The following is a 19,920-nucleotide window of genomic DNA, read 5'->3' on the forward strand; positions in this document are numbered from 1 at the left end:
TTTGGTTACAATAAAAACCTCAAAGAATGTCCTGAAGGACCAATACAAGTTAAAAACTAACATCTTTGAATGAAAAGCCAGGAATCACTTACTAGATGGGAACCTTCTTTATTTAAGAACATCACTTGATATAGCATCATGTGGTCTTTTATTTATAGCCTTGAAATTTAAATAAATATCTTGATACATGATCTCACGGCATAGCAACAATATCATGGAAAAGAGTGCAATCCATCATCTCCTCTATGTACAGGAGAGATGCAGTAGTACTGATACATGGAGGCAGAGAGCCTAATGGGAGGAGGATCCATGAGGAGATAAAATCAAGATAGACAGGAAAAGACATTCAAGTAAATGGAATTATTGAGAACATATTCCAAATGAGCAAATGGATTACACAGAGAGGACAGAGAGATGGAGTGGGGGGGGGGTGGCAAGAGAGGGAGAGATTGAATGGCAAACAATATCTGAGAGAGAGACAAAGATTGAGTTGGAAGGAAAGGGGAGAGGTGTGACGTTATATTGACCCACTGCCACTCCCTCTGCCCCACCCCAATGATGTCATCTTTTCGGGAGCTCCATCTTTGGGGGTGCTACCAGCACTACACTTTTAGACTGGACAGCCACAATTAAGTAGATGAAGGGAGCACTTGGTCCGTCGCCAAGATATCGATTTAGAAATTAGCCTTAGTGTGTGTGTGTGTGTGTGTGTGTGTGTGTGGTGGTGGTGGGTGAGGCAGAAGGCTGAAGGACAGAGGGAGAGAGGAGAGAGCGGGTATGGGACCAGTTAGTGGTCCAGAATCTAATTATGTCTGAGCTGACGTTAAGCAGGAGTAATGATACTTGGGCTAAAATACACAGAGAGATTCTGACTGCAGCACCCGCCCCACCCTGATACCAGCAACCGTGGTATACTGCTGTTTCTCCTCTCCAGTCCCATCCTTCCACCCAGCTGTTAGCCCTGCCTGTTTTATCCTACATCAAACCCTTGTTGGACTGCAACTGGAATTCTTTTTTTCCCAATAGCATGCAAATCTTACTGTGAATACTCAAATAATCTGTAATCAAGAGCACGCTTTTTTAAACCTTACAACAAATTTTTTTTTTAAATCGAAATGTCGCTTTTTTTTTTTTATCAATGCACAAAAGTGTACAGTGTAATGTGTCAGCTAAATATGATAAATAAACAAAAAGTATTAAGCTTTTCCAAAAAAAAAAAAATAGTTGCGCTGTGCAGATTAGGCTATTGTTCTTCCTCCATCAATTTCTTATCAATGGACACCACTCCTCTTATTACTTCTCTAAGTTAATGGTGGATTGCCTGTGGAGGCCATCACTGGAAAATCGAAATATAAAGATTATTCAAAAACAGAAATTGTTTTTTGAAAAAGTCTAAGTCTAGTTTTTGAATTTATTGAATATTTGTTTAAGTCCTAAACCCTTGTCTGTCTATCTAGGCCTCAGCCACAGCCTGGCACCATATTGAGTATGTTAATGTAAATAGACGCTCTATTTAACTAGACACAATATGTAAATAATAGTGCGTCTAGTTAAATAGAGGTTAAAAAATGAATTTGTACCCGTCTGGTGTCTTGCTGTTTCAGACAGGGCTTTGATATGGTGCAAATCTGGAAACCTTTGAACTAAACTTTTATTTCCCTTTTTCTACTCTCCTTTCCCCAGCTACTCTACTAATTGACCTGTCCTCAGCCGATTGTTTATGACCACACTAATATTGCCTTGAAGAAAAATGAGAGCGAAATGTAAACCAAAGCGATAGTCAGTTGATTTCATAATTGGTAGAGGTTATTCATACCATAAAACACTGAGCAAGTCTCCTTCTTTCTTGACATGCTGCACCCTTTTCATTCCAGTTGTAGCAAATGGAGGCTTGTTTAGTTAGATGTGCTTATAATATTATATGTTTGATGTGTGTTCTCTATACGTCATCGTGGATGTATCAGAAACTATGTTTATGGCACATAGTAATAACACATTCTTGGTGAGCCAAAACAAATTATTGATTTGTTTGACACCAAACATGACTGGGTTACGTACATGGAGAACGGAGATAATTGTATGAGCATAAAAAGGCATATTCCACACATTGCAAAGCAAACACTCATATGTGACACTGGATGCAGTTCTCTATTGAGTCCTTGACAGAATGTTCAATTAAATACATTTTTCCAAGACCTGTTTACCTTTTGGATGAAGAATGATGTGCTGAACGAAGGGGCAGGCACCTTGTATAATTGAAGAGCAAATAACTTCCTGTGAACATGATTGGAACATGACTCACTTCAGCCTATTGGCATATAAACAACATTGTGCCCCCTGCTGTATATCAGGGGTCATTGCACTCACATGTTGAAATGAGGTGCGGAGTTGTTGCAACTTTAGTCACCTTTTAGAGGCTTTAAAACCACTGTGTTTTTTCTCACAATCAGAATCAGAATTTTATTAGCATTACAATATACGTATATACTTGTTGTACTCGTGTTGCCAAAGCAGTCATGGATATTAATAAGAATTAATATAAAGTATACACAAGTAAGAGCAAGTTCATACATGCATATAATATTTACAGATAAGCTTTAACAGAACAAACTAAATAAAAAAATAACAAGCAAATAGTAAACATGTTGTCCCCCACCAGTGATGTAGTTCCACCCTTGGGTCAGTCAGTGATTGCTGAGTCTACTTGAAATATGAGTGAAATTGTATAAGCATTTTCGTATGGGACAATGAAAGGACAGATTGACCATATATTTCTGTTGCCTACTCTCAGAATTAGGCTTACAAGTTATATCTTGAAATGTAGTAACTGTAATTGTCCTGTTTTTACTCAATACAGTACAAAATATAAGAACTACAATACGCAATAAATACAATCCGTACATTACACAATGTACACTACAATACAATTTATAATACAATATACAATATAACATACAACACCAGGAGCGTGAGTGTTATGAATAATATAAATGCTAAATGATAAGTGATATATGGTATTGCACAGTAGGTAAGTGGTAAAATGATATAAGTAGTCAACACTGAGGCACAGTGGTAGTGCAGTGATGATGCAATAACAGTACAACAGTCCAACAACTGGACAATAACTACAGTGTCTTGTGGTTAGAGGTTTGCCCAAATATTCTCCATTGACTCTCACTTCAACACATCAACCCAGTCTGATGTCTCCAAGTGTGTAGCGTGTGTAGACTGTTATGTTACCTATGATAACTTTAACTGTATGGCTTTACCACTGAGTCCCCATTCATTGTCCCCCACATTGTATGATAACTTTAACTGTATGACCTGCTTTACCACTGAGTCCCCATTCATTGTCAATGCCGCCCCCTAGCGGCACAAAGTCAACGTTACAGTGTGACTAACGAACGAACGAACAAACAAACTAACGGACGGAGACCGATCCATTGTCCCCCCTTTGGTGGGGGACAATAAGTCACTATTTTTCAGGGATTACAGGAGGTATTCCTAGCAGTCTTCTGCTTGGCTGGTCAATATTCATCTGTGTTAGTCTTAGTCCACAAATTCTGACATATCTACAAAATTTGCAGCAATATCAATTGTCTGTCTCATCACTGAATCCAATTTTCTTATCTGGTCATTCTACTACTAAACATCTCTTGATAGGGAGATATTTAGCATCTCACCCTCAGTCTCATTTTGTCTGCAGCGTGAGCAGAGGCGTTCATGTCTTTCTTGCCATGAATGACAACCTTTTTCAATTGCCTAAATTTTTGGGTCTGTCTTTCTCTCTCTCTAGGTGTCCACATCCTGATTGCTGTTGGTGCAGTGATGATGGTTGTCGGGTTCCTTGGGTGCTATGGTGCCATCCAGGAGTCCCAGTGTCTACTGGGAACTGTGAGTCACACCAATCAAATTAAACCTCATCTTGCCATTCAAATAGCCTTAGCTTGGCTTCAAACCAGTCAAATAAAACCTCACCTTGTCTTCAACCAGTCAAATATAACCTCATCTTGTCCTCAGACTAGTCAAATAAATCCTCATCCTGTCTTCAACTAGTCAAATAAAGCGAAGATTATGAATAAGACTATGAATTCTGGATGACGGCCAGACGCAGTGCATAACACTGGATATCATCAGTGGTGCACAACCTCGCACAAGCAGGTTGAGCACTTATACCAACAAAGTCACGTGTGACCCCAGGGCGCTGTCAGCTCCCCAGTGTAAATGGCCCGGTCATCTCGAAGTTTGTCCCTACACAATCCTCTCACCAAGATTCCGAGTGACAAGGAACTTTGGCAGTCATCCCGCACCCACCTTACTGAGAGCAGGCTGTGGGCCGAGATAGAACAGCTGCTGCCACAGCATGGGGAACAGCGACACTGACCCTGTAGAATCTGGCAAAGGTGCATGGCAAAGTCCACATAGCTGTCACTCATATGTCGCCCAGATATACAACCCTCAATACTGCCCAAGATGTGAAGACACTCTTGGTGGAATGGCCCACACAGGACGGCGTGGCCTTTCCTGTGTCCACCATAGCAGACGAAAAGTCCAACAGACTAGAAAAGGCCAGATGCTACCTCTAAATACAGTGGGCAGAGTAGCACTGCTTTCTCATCCCCCTCACCTTGTAGGTGCATAGGATTATGTGGTGCTAGCTCAGTGCCCTGATTGGCATGGGAGGTAGTCAACCTCTTTGGTAAAAAATATGGCGGTTAGGCCAAAGGGCAACCCCATCAGAGAACAAACTAACGACTAACGAACATTGATATTTGAGTTAACTTAAGTGGAAATCGATCAAAAGAATTTTGGAAAATGTGCATCCTTAATATCCAGTGTTAAGTACTGCCTCTGGTGGTCAGGAAGAATGAAATGGAACCTCATCTTGTCCTCAAACCAGTTGAATTTTGTCCAGTCAGGGACAAAATTCCCTTTTTTCTGTCCAGTCAGGGACACAAAAAGATTAATTTCAAGATTAATGTGAAATCTCTAAACACAGTCACCTTAGTCAGGATTGAAACTTTCAGAAGAGCCTTTTAAAAACATTTTTAGGTTTTTCTATTGTTTTATGCATTTATTGATAATGGCAATGTGATGTATTTCTAAATGCTAATTATTATGATGTGATTACATTGTATAGGTCTATGTATTTAGAATGTTGTAATGTAGACTGTCATTGCTTGTATTATTGACTGCCATGTGTAGCCTATTTCTGCTAATGAGTAATAGGATGTGATTGACCAATTTTAGGCCTTAACATAATATATACTCCCTGATATGCCTGACGAAGGTCCTTGACCAAAATATTACAGAGTGTAACAATCACAGTTAGAATGATTTGGATCAACTATGTGTTGGCTGCTCATAAAGGTTTGGTTTATGGCTGTACTTGTGTATCACATCATAGAAAACTTGTTGATTGAGATTTCTGTTCTCTCCTGCAGTTCTTTGCTTGCCTGGTCATCTTGTTCGCCTGTGAGGTCGCAGCTGGCATCTGGGGCTTCATGCACAAAGATACTGTAGGATACACACACACACACACACACACACACACACACACACACACTAGGGCTGGGCAATATATATCGATATCGTGATATGAGACTAGATATCATCTTAGATTTTGGATATCGTAATATCGTGATATGGCATAAGTGTCTTTTCCTGGTTTTAAAGGCTGCATTACAGTAAAGTGATGTCATTTTCTGAACTTACCAGACTGTTCTAGCTGTTCTATTATTTGCCTTTACCCACTTAGTCATTATATCCACATTACTGATGATTATTTATCAAAAATCTCATTGTGTAAATATTTTGTGAAAGCACCAATAGTCATCCCTACAATATTGTCGCAATATCGATATCAAGGTATTTGGTCAAAAATATTGTGATATTTGATTTTGTCCATATCGCCCAGCCCTAACACACACACACATATACACTTGGGCCTGAAATTTTTAACCCAACTCAACCAAACCCAAATAGACCAAAAGCAAATCTTCTGCAATGAAGGCCCTAAAAAGTATTAAAATGTCTTAAATACATTTAAATACAAAGTAATTTTTAAATGCTATTTCTGATAAAGTAATTTTCATCCATGTGTTTTAAGGCAAGCATGACCCGAACTACTGTAACCAGGTGAGGAGTTGAGGGTAAGCTCATAGACTCTGCCAGTGCTTTACAGCAGCTTTGTTCCTGTGCCAGGTGTCGAAGGAGATGATCAACTTCTATGACTCCATGTATGACAAAGCCCTGACAGATGCTGTGACCGACAAGGACAAGAAGCAGGCCGCCGCCTCCGCGCTCAGGGTGTTCCACGAGACGGTATGAACAAAAACTATGAAGATATTCCATTTTGTAATTGTTATGTGTTCTTCAGCTTGTCCCTGTTGGAAGCCATTGATGTAAACCAGTCAACTAGACCCGTTGGAATCCAAAACAGGTCACCTATGTGATTCATGTAGATTAGGTGAGGTTTTTTAAAAAAGTGAGTTAATCTTTCTAAAGGCAGGACTTTCAGGAAAAAAAGAAATGCGAGTGTACTTGCTGACAAAGCAACCGTGTGTGTGTGTGTGTGTGTGTGTGTGTGTGTGTGTGTGTGTGTGTGTGAACAAATTGACTTAAATATCAGGGATGTAAACACATCAGGGGTAAAAAAAAAAAAAAGTTCACAAAAACTTGAAAACGTTTAAAAGTGTTTTGAAGGACAACTTTTTAGGTCAAGTTCGTGTCACTACAAAATAGTACAAAAAGGGTAATTAGTTAAAATGAACAGTTAAAAATGAAAGGGAAAAAAAGCATGTCTTGAGTGCATTGCTTTCATGAACCCTTTCAAGTTTTTACTTTGAGCCATCAAGTCACTCGAAGGAATATTCCCACATCATGTGAAGGCAGCATATAGCCTCATTCAGGGGTTGTCATAGTGTGGGATATGAAGAGAAAAACAAACATGCAGAAGAAAGAAGAAACACTTGTCTTGATTTTGACCGTTGAATCGGGTTTCCCCTGTCATGAAACGCCAGTACCATTTGTGAACAACCCCCCCTGCTTTCACCCGGTCCCATATGTTTCAATACAGCGATTTCTCCCGACCAGGTCTGTTCGACTCCAATCAGATGATCATTACATTCCTGGTAGCAATGATAGTCACTACAGAAGACAGAATGAGAGACAATGGGAAGAAAGAATGTGTGTGTGTGTGTCTGTGTCTGCCTCTACTTGACACCTTAAAAATCAAACACAGGTTGAACTGTCCTGCTCTGCTGACTAAATGGCTCCTTTCAAGTGAATGATGGCTAAAATTCGCAATAAAAATTGAATATATGAAAAACTTGATTATTGAGACAAATAGCAACTTGCTCTGCCACAAGCTGGATTTGTTAATGTATGTCCATGTAGCATCACAACTGTAGGAGTGGATAGGGTCACAAAATCTGTGTGAAATAATAACAATATAAAAATATGAGCAATAGTAGTAGTAGCCTACTGTGCTCGCCTTCAGCAAGCACACTAATATGTAGGTGTTGGCAGAACCTTCTGTTACTAAGAACCATTGTGGAAGTCTTGTTTTTGAATGTGTTTACATTCACATTGAGTGTGTTAACCCCTCCAAGATGGACATCAAGATCATTTCTAGAGTTGTAGGTTTCCAATGATGTGTGTTAACATAATATTACAAAAAAGTAGCGGTCAATTTGATATTGGCAAGACCTCAATCAACAGCACATGTCTTAAAATCTGCCTGTAAATGAAGGCTTAATCATGAACTAATGCATAACCAACATCGCAACCCAGATTAACCAATACATTTATTCTGAACCATTATTTAACTGAGAGAGAGAGAGAGATGTATTGCATCATATGTGTGTTTGTGTTTCAGTTGGACTGCTGTGGTAAAGGTCATGTGACCTCTGTCCTGACTGCCATCACAGACACATTTGGCGTGACCAGCCTCTGCCCCAAATCTGGATCTATGACTGTAAGTTAGATCATCCATCTCAAACTTTCATCACAAGTTTCCACTCCCAACAGCTTGGCCATACAGTGATGCTGTGTTCACATTGCAATCTACTATAAAGCCACACCTGAGAGTTGGGCTGGCCGATATGGTTGAAATCAATATCATGATAATCATAAGGATTTTTCTCAATGTCGATATATATCACGATATGGTTCTATGTATGCAAAATCACGTTAAATAATCAAATTAATGTTCATCTCATTGAACCGAATGGTAATGTTAGGTGTGATGTCAAAAAAACAGAAATATTCAAATAATATTCCTACCATACCTCATTTTTATCAGAGTTTATAAGTAAAATTTGCTTGTCATCATCAATTTAGACAGCAGAAATATGTGTCACGATATCAAAATATCTTCATATCATCACGATATGATTCCACTGAAAGACGATAAACGATAATATTGAATTATCGCCCAGCCCTACCTGAGAGTGTATCACTCAGCATCACTGGATGTCATTTGAAACGGCAAATTGCCTTCTCACTGCCAAGGTGATTTTGATAAACAAGCGGTTACATAACTTGATGAGCACTGATTCAGTAAAAATGTTTGTGTGTCATTGTTCATTTTCCACATTTCATTTCAAAATAGGTTATGTTTTACAGAAATTATTCAATATGATTCCCGCTGTAAATGAACAGGAGGCCAAGCAAGGAATCAGAATAGTTCAGCCAAACCAAAATTTGGCACTGCAAGTTTTTCACTTTTTCAAGTTCTTGCTTTTTCCCTATTTTAACTTTGTTGGCAAACGAGACAAGAAGAGTAGGTGGACAAAAATAGATGGCTTCATTCATTTTTCTAGACAACATCTGGTCTGTCGTCACCACTGCAGTAGAAAGCAAGGAAGGAAAAGGAAACCACCCACAGACACCAATTTGCGTCTGCAGGTGGTAGGCGGTACTTGACAACAATGAACATCCACAATGTAAATGCAGCGTAACTGATAAGCTATGGTGTGGAGCTTTACAGGCACAGGAATCGACCAGTAATCTAATGCAGGAGCAGTAACAATTGTTTGAGTGCAAAGTATTTGATGCTGCCAAAGGTGAAATACCTGCCTTGATATCACTGAGTGAGATGTGCAACACAGTTGAAAGTTTCAGCCCATAGGGAGGAACGGTGGATGCAGGACTTAATGGCTATGTAGAAGCCATGTAACCATTTTTACAGCCCAAACAATGTGATTTGGTGCTATAATTTAAGCAAAGCCTGTATTCACTGTGCCAGGCATTAATTTTAAGGCTGAACGCTTGTTTCTAGTATTCATGGAATGTGATTTGTGTTGTATTTTTAATGATTTTTTCAGATCCAACACTTCAAATCATTTTTATTATTTATTTATTCTTATTATTTTAAATCCTGTTTTCCTTCTTTTCTCTCATTTCTTCTCTTTTGGGTGTTTCTATTCATGTGTATCACTGTAGACAGTAGAAGACTCGGTCAGCAGTCATTAGGTGAAGCAGATGTAAAATGTGGCTTTGGTTGTTTCCCTGTGCAGAACTGCCACAACAGGATCGAGGACCTGTTCTCAGATAAGATTTACATCATCGGTATTGCTGCTCTGGTGGTCGCGGTTATCATGGTGAGTATATGGAGCTGGTCAGTCATACACACATTATACATCAAGGGTGTCAATGGAATATTTCTGCATTCAGTATCTCAGAAAAGGAGCTTCTATGCTATTTTTGTGACTTTAACAAGCAATGTGCTGCTGGACAGTAGAGCTACAAACAATCAGCATAGGCTTTGATTGTCAGAGATGAGAATTCCCATGTGCTGATGAATGTGCAGCTGCGCCGCAGTTGATGATTGTGCACAACTTCACCATTGAATACCACCACTTTCAATTGGGCTACAGACTCCAGTGAAGTCTCTGCTGAAAGTTAGATGTCTTCTTGTAAATAAAAGTTACAGCAACTTCAGAGTGAGAGCTTGCTGGGCAGCCACGGAGCATCACTGCAGGAAAAAAGTAGTAGAAGTAAGCTTCTACACCAAAGTCAGTGTTTCCTCTATATTTATTTAGCAGTGGTGACCACTGATGGAGAAATTGTGAAATTAAAAAAACCCATGACATTTTAGCCTAATTTCCCCTAAAAGTCAACATGATATTCCAATGTTTACAAGAGCTTTCGTCATAATTAAGTTCCCAATATAAGAACCGAACCAAAACCGAGACCAAAATAAGGATAGATGTGGCACCGAAATCAAAATGACCCCCAACCACCATTGCTACATAAAAATGTAGAGGATGTACTGAAAGTATGGCCGAATTATTGAATAGAATGCATACAATATAGCCGACATTAAAGTTTAATTGGTGGAGCAATGGATGGTTTGATAACAGAAGCACCATATAAATAGAAAAGATATACAGTATATCCATACAATAATAAACGCTAGCAACCCATTTCAATATGTTTCAAACTCAATGAAGGTGTCATTAATGTTACCAGTAAAGGCTAATTTATAGTTCTGCGTCAATAGTAGTGTTTACATTTTCTCAAACCGATGATCTGGCATATTTATCGCCACAAATTCAGTGACATACGATCTTCACAATCTTGGGATGAGGTTCACACAGGCTTCACCCTCTAACCGGGATCTAATGCTTAGGGGGGAGGCCCGATTACTTCACTCCCTGCCGTCACACTAACATGATGACAATTGAATTGACTGTAAACACCATGCAACAGGTCAGCCAGAGACCCAGACACACCCAACAGATAAAATCTGATGGACAGGGTGTCGATCATGACACCGCTGTACAGATCTCCTCCACACCAATCCCACTGAACAGGGCTGTAGACGCTGCTACACTGCGTGTAGAATGCACACAGATAGCCCTGGGGGGATCCTTGCCTGCCAACACATAAGCCTGTGATATACCATCACAGAGCCAGTGGGCGAGTCTCTGTTTTGACAGGGGCTTGCCAGCCACTCCGCATAGCACACAAACAACTGTTGTGTTCGCCTCAATGTGTGCGTTCCACATAACATGCCAACCCATGCACAGTGCAACCTCTCCTCCCTCTCCTCTCCATGAGGAGGAGGATAGAATGCAGCCAGGTGAATCATCCTTGACCTAAATGAACTATTAATGTTCTTAGGCATAAAGGACAAATTCTGTCTGAGCACCGCTCAGGCACTACACTCTTGATTAGAGTTAGTCCTAACCCTAACTCGTTGAGGAGCGATGGAACACATCACAGGGTGTTTCCTCCTAGCCTCCAGCACAAAACGCTTCATGAGAGGTAGAATGTGCCAATCCCCTCTCCAGTAGGTGCTGGAGAAAAGAGAGAACAGATCCGATTGAGCAATTCAGAGGATCAGTGTCTCTCTCCCCACACCACTCCTGAAAACCCAACCATTTTGCTTCATAATTAGCGATGGTGGATTGCGCCCTAGATAGTCTGCACCACATCTGCAGACATCAGTCTGTCCCTCTCAGGAACCAAACCTTGACAGGCTGTCCCAGACTGGGCATTGCACCTATCGCGCCGTTCAGCTGTGACAGAGGACCCCAAAACTGAGGAACTGTCCAGGGTGGAGCTGCCAACAATTGAGTCATCTCTGTCTACCATGGTGCCGCCGTGTGGTCTGGGGCTACCAGGATGACAGACAGCCTCTCCTGAGAGTAGCCTCTCCAGGGGCAGAGTGTCCCGGGGAAACAGAGAGAACCACAGCGGACAGTGAGTGTTTTGCCTTGTGGCAAAAAGATACACTTCCGCTCTCCCAAATAGGGTCCAAATCCAATCCACAATATCGGGATATAACATCCATTTGTCTGCTAGGGGCCCGCCCCTCGACATGAGGTCAGCCACCATGTTCTTCAGGCCGAGAATGTACAAACGCCCTGAGAGAACAGAGGTTCTCTGTGGCCCACTGCCACAGGCTCTCTGTGGCTTTCAACAGAGGTGCAGATCGAACACCGCCCTGTCTGTTGATGTAAGCCACCGTAGTCTGATTGTCGGCCCTCACCAGCACATCTTTGCCCTGTAACGGGTGCAAAGTGTTGCAGGACCAACAACAGCGCTGTCAGCTCCAGTATGTTGATGTGACGGTTTTCCCCTGAAGGCCACAGACCACCTACCAACCTCGCCAGGGGGGTCCCCCCCCCACCCTCTCTGGGAGGCATCCATGAACACTGATATATATAGGAGGCTACTTTCCCTAACGGTGTTCCTACCGCCAGTATCTGGGGGACTTCCCAATAGTCCAAGTCCTCGTCGGGGGGATGGTCACCAGGTGTCGTTTGTGATGTCATGGATCCAAACGCAGCCTGGTAAACCACCTCTGCAGGTGTCTCATGTGCAGCAATGTAACCACAGGGTGAGCCGCTGACATGAGACCCAAGTGAGAAACATCAACGTTTCGCTCAGTTTCACCCGCCGAACCACCTCCACAACAGCCGCTTGTCTGGGTTCCGACGGACCGAGCTGCACTCCCAAATACACCATCTGCTGACACGGTTGGGGTCCAATTGATCGCAAAGCCTAACTATCCAATATTGTCCAATCCGATGTATCGGTCGACCACTAAAGTATGCAAACAATGTTGAAGGGAATTCCCCCCCCGGAACCTTCCACACTTTTAAGTGGGGATTGTGAAGATGGCCGCATCCGCTATAGATGTCAGGGACTGGCTGCTGGATGAAGGGGCTGTATATCTGTGGCGATTCTGCACCTCCCACACGAGGACATCAGTTTCCTCTTGGAAGAAGCTTTTGTGGCGTAACCGCTCTCTACCATGCTTTTAAAGAGAAAGAAAAGAGGTGATTTGATTGGTCATGAAGCCAGGCCCACCACACCTAGTGATGATGTATTCCTCCTAATCTGATCCCGTGTCTGGTAATTTCATTGCCAGAGGTTCGCAGTGCAGCACCAAAAATCAGTTGGCACGGCCTGTGGACTTGCACTGTGCGCCTTTGACTTCGCTTTGCGCCTTGTGTCATTGATTCACGAAAATAGAGCCCAATAACTCAAGAACAATACATGATAGAAACTTCATATTTACACCAAAGGTTCCCTATAGAGAAGATGGTCTGATTAGATTTTGGAGCACCTTGCTGCCTTAATTTGTATATTAATGAGGAAAACTGACTCTTAAAACTACTATGACTCCTTATTAATGCTTTACATAATGCTTAATGCTTTAGTTCATATAAATTAGAGCTGCAACGATTAATCTATTAATCGATTAGTTGTCAACTATTAAATTAATCGATTAATCGGTTTGAGTAATTTTTAAAGAAAAATAAGTCTACATTCTCTGATTCCAGCTTCTTAAATGTGAATATTTTCTGGTTTCTTTTCTCCTCTATGACAGTAAACTGAATATCTTTGGGTTGTGGACAAAACAAGACATTTGAGGACGTCATCTTGGGCTTTGGGAAACACTGATCCACATTTTTCACCATTTTCTGACATTTTATAGACCAAACAACTAATCGATTAATCGAGAAAATAATCGACAGATTAATCGACAATGAAAATAATCGTTAGTTGCAGCCCTAATATAAATACCACCCATGTGTTGTGTGAAGACAAGTATGTTGACATAGAAATACTTCATTGTGGCAGCATAGTCTGCCTTCTGTCCAATATGTATTTTAATTTAATTTAATTTAATTTATATTGTATTATATATTTGGTTCTAATCGATACTCTACGCTACTAATGTTCTGCTGACCGACTGCCACAAAATTGGGTCATACTTTTTATGTGGCATACATGCAGTTTTTTTTTGTTTTTGTTTTGTTTTTTTGATCGGGCAGATGAAACAGTGATCAGTCAGTCAACAGATGACCTATTTAAAACGCTTATCTGCCGATTATGATTGGCGGGCAATCTGTCAGTGCATCCCTAGCTATCTGTATTATCTTGGGCAGGAGCTCCTTGTGTCTTCATGTGTTTTTTCCTCACTGAATATGAACTGCATTTTCAGTATCCCAGTGGCACCAAATGGTACATTTGAAAGAAAGATTTACAGTTTGAGGAAAGGAAAATCTAAGTACCGGTTCTGTTTGTGTTCATCCTCCCAGATCTTTGAGATGATCTTCAGCATGGTGTTGTGCTGTGGGATTCGCAACAGCCCAGTCTACTAAAGCTATGGGCGACCAACACCCACCATTGATGGAAGGACAACCTCTCTCTCTGTCTCTGTCCCTCTTTGTATCTCTCTCTCTCTCTGTCTCTCGCTGTCTCTCTCTCACACACACACACAATCTCTCTCTCCTGTTTTATAACCAGTAAATTTCACACATACTTGCTTGCTGGATTTAATCAATTCTTTGAGAAGACAACGTAAATCATCCTCCGTGGAGCTTTATGCTTCCTTGCTGAAGACCATACACTTTTATTCTTCTCAGTTTTATGGATGTTTTTTCACTGTTTTATGTATAAACTGTATATAAATATATATATTAACAGTGCTTTATGACTGCCTGAGCATGGATGTTATATTAGATCCCTCCTATATTTTTCCTGCACTCTCTGCTTGTTTGCCTTGCTCTAGACTGAACTAGATACTGGTTTATATGACCAGCACCACACTACTCTAGCTAGTATCACTAATGTTAGTCTTAGCCATGCCATAGAGAGGTGAACACACACACACACACACACACACACACACATACACACACATACACACACACTTCCCTGTCCTACAGACCATCCCATAGGTACAAATCCACATCCTTGAGTAAAGTCTGCAGGAATTGACTGATGAGGGAAGCGTCTAAATGCATAATTTGAGTTGGAATCAAAGTGATGTGATTTCTGCCATTTTGGCTCCATGGGTTATTTTGTTGATTTGTCTTTGGCTGTTCTTTCTTTAGATTGCTTGTCCTGTTGATTAACTGTCAAGTCCTGTCAAGTTGACCTGTTCAATGCTATAATCAGCTCCCCCAACTGAAAATATTTAATGGCAGATATTGCACACACCATGTGTTCACACTGTGAGCAACTTCATTGATGTGTTACTCTATTCTGGCAGACTGTGGGCAGTGGGCATATACTGTATGTAGTTGTCTTGTGCAGCTAGAATCATGGAACTCATGTATTTTTGCTGCTTTGGTGTTCCATTTCATAATATTATATTGTCCTGATGAGCAAACATAGTTTAATTAGATAGCATTAATTGAAAATATACAGAAAAAAAAAAAAAATCAAAATAAAAGTTGTAGAGAACTGGGAAGCTTTTATTGGCTTTAGTCAAATTCCCATCCATTTTACACTTGCCAGGTGAAACTATTGTTCATTAAATTAAATCACAACGGTAGGGAAATGGCTCAGCTGAGCTTCCCTGGCTGAGGGAGGGGAGTTCCCCTTGTTGCTCAGATCTGTAGGAAAAGAATGGACTTCTGGTGACTTGATTGTGTTGCTCACAGTTTGAACACATGGCTAGACTCCAACATGCAGTGTAATGTAACAGTAGAAAGAGCCTCGGTTTGGTGTTCTGAATCTAGGTTGCTTTTCCCTGTCTAGTCTTGTCTTGTCCTGTCTTGTCTGGTGTGATCTGGTTTTGACCTCCTCCTGTTTTAGAGCCTACTAACTTTCCTTTTGGTCACCATCCATATAACCAAATTTCCAACCAGTGGTTTGCACTGAGCTTTTTGTCCTCCTGCTCACGTTGCTTGCCATGTTGCTCCACTCTTGTGGGTACAATACTGTGGCTGGCTTGGCTTGTGGAAATAGACGATGTGTGAGTGTGTGTGTGTGCATGAATGTGTTTGCTCATGCTGTGTGTTTGTTACATCTCGTCTGATTACAGTGGCAATATTTTTTTTACCAGCAGAGGGCAGTGGAGTCACACTCATCAGCTTGTGTGTCAACCTCAACACCCTGCTGAGGTCCAGCCCATCATACAACACACAATAGGCAACCCTACATGCTGATTTCTTTTTATACCATCATATAGGCTTGATAGGAGTTTTGGTCTGAGGTCTGTTCCTAATGCAACTTTACTGACACCACTGACCAACTAATGCATAATGGCACTCTAACGATAAAGTTTGTCTATTACACACACACGTACGTCTTCACACATCTTACACAAACACACACACACTTACACACGCCATATCATCTTGTGTAACCCTACATATTATTATGGCTTTTGTCAGCCAACTAAAACCTTGTCTTGTTAATGTGTTATACCTATACTGAGAAACAGAAAAAGTGTCTTGTAATATGTACAGCTCTGTAGTATTCTACTAATGAAAACCATGAAGGCTGTGGAAAGACAATGTATGCCTTTTGCCTTTTTATTGTGATATCTTTGTCTGGTACGTTGTCAGAGGTGTCTTGACAGAAAGGGTGGCAGATTTTGTGGCAGTACCACCTGAGAGAAGGTAAAATCTGATTAAATGTGTAGTGGCACTACACCACATTGCCCAATTCCAGCCTCTCCCCCCCACCTCCCCACCCCCACCCCCTGTTAATTAGTTAAAACTGATCTGCAAAGCATCTCAAACAATCTTATTTCATTGTATGCCCTTGACCCAGTATACAGCACAGATCAGGTTAAACCCAATGATGAGAGAGACATGTTTCTCTGACAGTATTACTGCCCATGTTGCTGCCTTTCAACATGGTGACTAACACTCGGGAGTCCACTGCCACAATATCAACCCTTTCTACTCTTGTAGACTTTGGTTTGCCCAAATATTAAGGGATTAAATGTATTTTACAAATAATGAATCAAGTGCTCTTGTCTTTTTCTCTGTGAAACCGAAGGAAAAAAAGAAAGAATTCTAATAACAGTGGTGGAAAGTAACTAAGTACATTTACTCAAGTACTGTACTTAAGTACAATTTTGAGGTACTTGTACTTTATATAATACTTGAGTATTTCCATTTTATGCTACTTTGTACATATACTCCACTACATTTTAGAGGGAAATATTGTACTTTTTACTCCATTACATTTATTTCACAGCTATAGTTACTAGTTACTTTTCAGATCAATATTTTATATTTAAAACATTTGATCATCTTTATAAAATAACTATAAAATAGCATTGTTATAGATTAGACTACCCAAAAGTATAGCTAAATTGTTAAGATTAGCTTCACGTTGACAACTTTAAAATGCTGCTTACATGTACATAAGCAGTCAATAAATCAGTATTAATATTCCAATAATTTATGAAAAATATAACTCTCTATATGGGGACAGTTTGCATAATGAGTATGTTTACTTTGATACCCTAAGTACATTTTGCTGCCAATACTTATGTACATTTACTTAAGTAAGATTTTGAATGCAGGACTTTTACTTGTAATGGAGTATCTTTACATTGTTGTATTGCTACTTTTACTGAAGTAAAATATCTCAGTACTTCTTCCACCACTGCCTAATAGTATATTTCTGGACAGGAAATGTGCAAAGTTTGTTAGATATAGCGTTGTGATTTACAAGTGATGACACCTCAGATGGATTTGCTTTTACTGCACACTTGCTGGTAACTGAAAGGACAAATCTGAACTCCTTTCCTCTCAGGTACTAATACTGCAGTACGAATAAGTGTTGGATACACAATGGGGGATGCAGACAATAGCTATGCAATTTCTAATGTAATATGGCATACTGATTGCCACTTATATAATTCAAACAGTCAATCAAGCCTTATGTTTCAATAATTTATATTATATATAGATGCTCACTGAAATGCCTCTCTATGCCTATCTCCCCATCTCAAGCCTGGTTTCCTGGTTTCCTTCCTTTTCCCACTAATGTCGTCAAGGCCAAGGCATTGTTACTGATGGGAAATCTCCACACAGGAAATGATGAATCCAAACTTAAGAGTAAAATGAACAGCAGTGAGTGAGCATTCTACCCAGATAAAGCTGGACCCACCAATCTTAGATCTTTTGCCTCTCTCGTCCCTTTGATATAAAGCAGGGGTGCCCAAACTGTGGCCCGTGGGCCAAAACGGCCCGCCAGAGGGGGGTCAGAAATATGAGATAATTTAGAATAGATAAAAAACCTGTGTATAAACACGTTAGTGGAATTATTGAATTGAATTTGAAGTGAACACGCGCTGTGGGCCTGTAAGCCCCCCCCCTATGGACTTAGCTGGTTAAATATATGTCTTTGGTAACTGGTTACAGTTGTTTTTTCAAGTTCAGGCAGCTTTATTATTATATTATTATTATTATTATTATTATTATTATTATTATTATTATTATTTATTTTATTTGAGCGAATGTGTTTTTTTTTTACAAATAGGGTACAGTACATAGTCAGTTGTATATACATAGTTGTATCAAACATTTTTCAAACAATAAACATGAGAGCTTGTTTGAGACATTGGGAGAACTGTTGTATAGAGGTCATTGAGAAAAGAATATTGATAAAAAAATTATATGAAAGTTTGCATTTCAAAATGATCATAACATGCTTATATATTTTGGCCTGCGGCTCACTGGTGAGATTACATTTTGGCCCACAGAGCCGAAAACTTTGGGCACCCCTGGTATAAAGCATCACGGCACAGGATTTCTGGGTATTAAATTTCAAAAGTTTCAAACGGTTGCCCTTGCTGCCATGTGGAGCCACCACTGTGTGACGTTGCCTAGTGTAGCTTTAAGAGGTACACATTAAAACCTGATCCCCTCACTCTTCCACTGATGTTTCTCTCCATCAACGCTCCAAACCACGGATGGCAACCATGGTCCATGGAGGATGAATATTCTGCAGGTTTTCATTCCAACCAAACACTACAACGGCTGGCTTCACTGGGCACCACACCTTCAACCAGAGAGGAGGAACTAACCGCTGAAATTAGATGCTGTACTGTTTGGTTGGCATGAAAACCTGCAGTCTTGGCCCTCCACATGGTTGACCATCCCTGATCTACGCAAACAGTATCTAACCACCCTGCCTTCTGTCTCCGTCTCTCATGACCTACCTTGTCTTTTTATAACCATGGACAATAGGATCCAGATGAGGTTTTAAAATGCCTCTGGTTCTAGGAATGCCTTTGAAGCTGCACACCCCTGGAAACCATTCCTTGGTGAATACACTGACAATGCAAACGCATATCAAGTGACTTGATGATCACTGAGGATCCAATGAGAAAATATGCACACATATGCACAAACTCATGCAGCCTTACTATTTGTGAGTGTTTTGGCCAGTAGATTTGTGTGTGCCTAGCATCTCACCCCCTTTCCCCCTCTCCCTGTCTGTCTGATGGTAATCTATGTGTCTATATTTATGCATGCTCACTGCCAGTCTGTTTGTCTGATTTGTATGCTGTCAGCTTCTGTCGATAGTTATGGGCGAGGTCCTCCTCTGAAAACCAACACCGCCTCTCTCCAAAAAGAAAACCACCTCTGCCCCGTCAGCAAAGTATAAAATAGAAATATCATTCATAGAAAGGACTTCATCTAAACACCATGGGAGCTGAATGCTATCCAATCTAGGACTTCATTTCTATAGGCTACCAGAACCCAGATCCGTTAGCATGATAGAAAACTCCTGGATTTACACAACATAAGTGGAGTCATGACCTTTTGTGTTAGTGTGGTCTTAGTAAAGAACATAAACTAGATGCACTACTCCACATCCTACTAACAAACTCAGTATCAGTCATTGTTCCTTCGGATAGTGTATGACGTTGTGTCCAAGCCTCCCCACTCAAGTCCTAGCAGGATTGTTATTGAGGAGGGATAAAGGAATCCCTCCCTGAGCCTCTCTGTTCCTGACATATTACTGACCCCCGGACCTCTCCCAAGGATTGCTCATGTTAGCTTTGGGTGATGAGGTTACTTCCCCATTCCAGGGCCCTTAAACAACCACCATATGAACAGGAAAACCTAGCCATGTGCTTGGAGCCAGAAGGGCTTATAAGTCATTTTATAGGAGATTCTACATCAAATAAGGGGGTTG

General features: G+C 40.6%; 1 protein-coding gene across 1 annotated transcript in view; it reads left to right on the forward strand.

The window, feature by feature from the left end:
* LOC139645882 (CD81 antigen-like) overlaps nucleotides 1-16,725 on the forward strand; it is a 42,928-nt gene extending 26,203 nt beyond the window's left edge. The window contains exons 3-8 of the mRNA XM_071521764.1: nucleotides 3,797-3,894; nucleotides 5,445-5,519; nucleotides 6,205-6,324; nucleotides 7,880-7,978; nucleotides 9,522-9,605; nucleotides 14,064-16,725. Coding sequence (XP_071377865.1) covers nucleotides 3,797-3,894; nucleotides 5,445-5,519; nucleotides 6,205-6,324; nucleotides 7,880-7,978; nucleotides 9,522-9,605; nucleotides 14,064-14,126 — 539 coding nt within the window. The 3' untranslated portion in view covers nucleotides 14,127-16,725. The remainder of the gene's footprint in view (nucleotides 1-3,796; nucleotides 3,895-5,444; nucleotides 5,520-6,204; nucleotides 6,325-7,879; nucleotides 7,979-9,521; nucleotides 9,606-14,063) is intronic.
* The last annotated feature ends 3,195 nt before the right edge of the window (nucleotides 16,726-19,920 follow it).

The sequence above is a fragment of the Centroberyx affinis genome, unplaced genomic scaffold (genome assembly GCF_046629955.1).
Source record: "Centroberyx affinis isolate AG114_WGS23_722 - 3 ecotype Tasmania unplaced genomic scaffold, CSIRO-AGI_Caff_v1 ptg000078l_1, whole genome shotgun sequence".
In the NCBI taxonomy this organism is placed as follows: Eukaryota; Metazoa; Chordata; class Actinopteri; order Beryciformes; family Berycidae; genus Centroberyx; species Centroberyx affinis.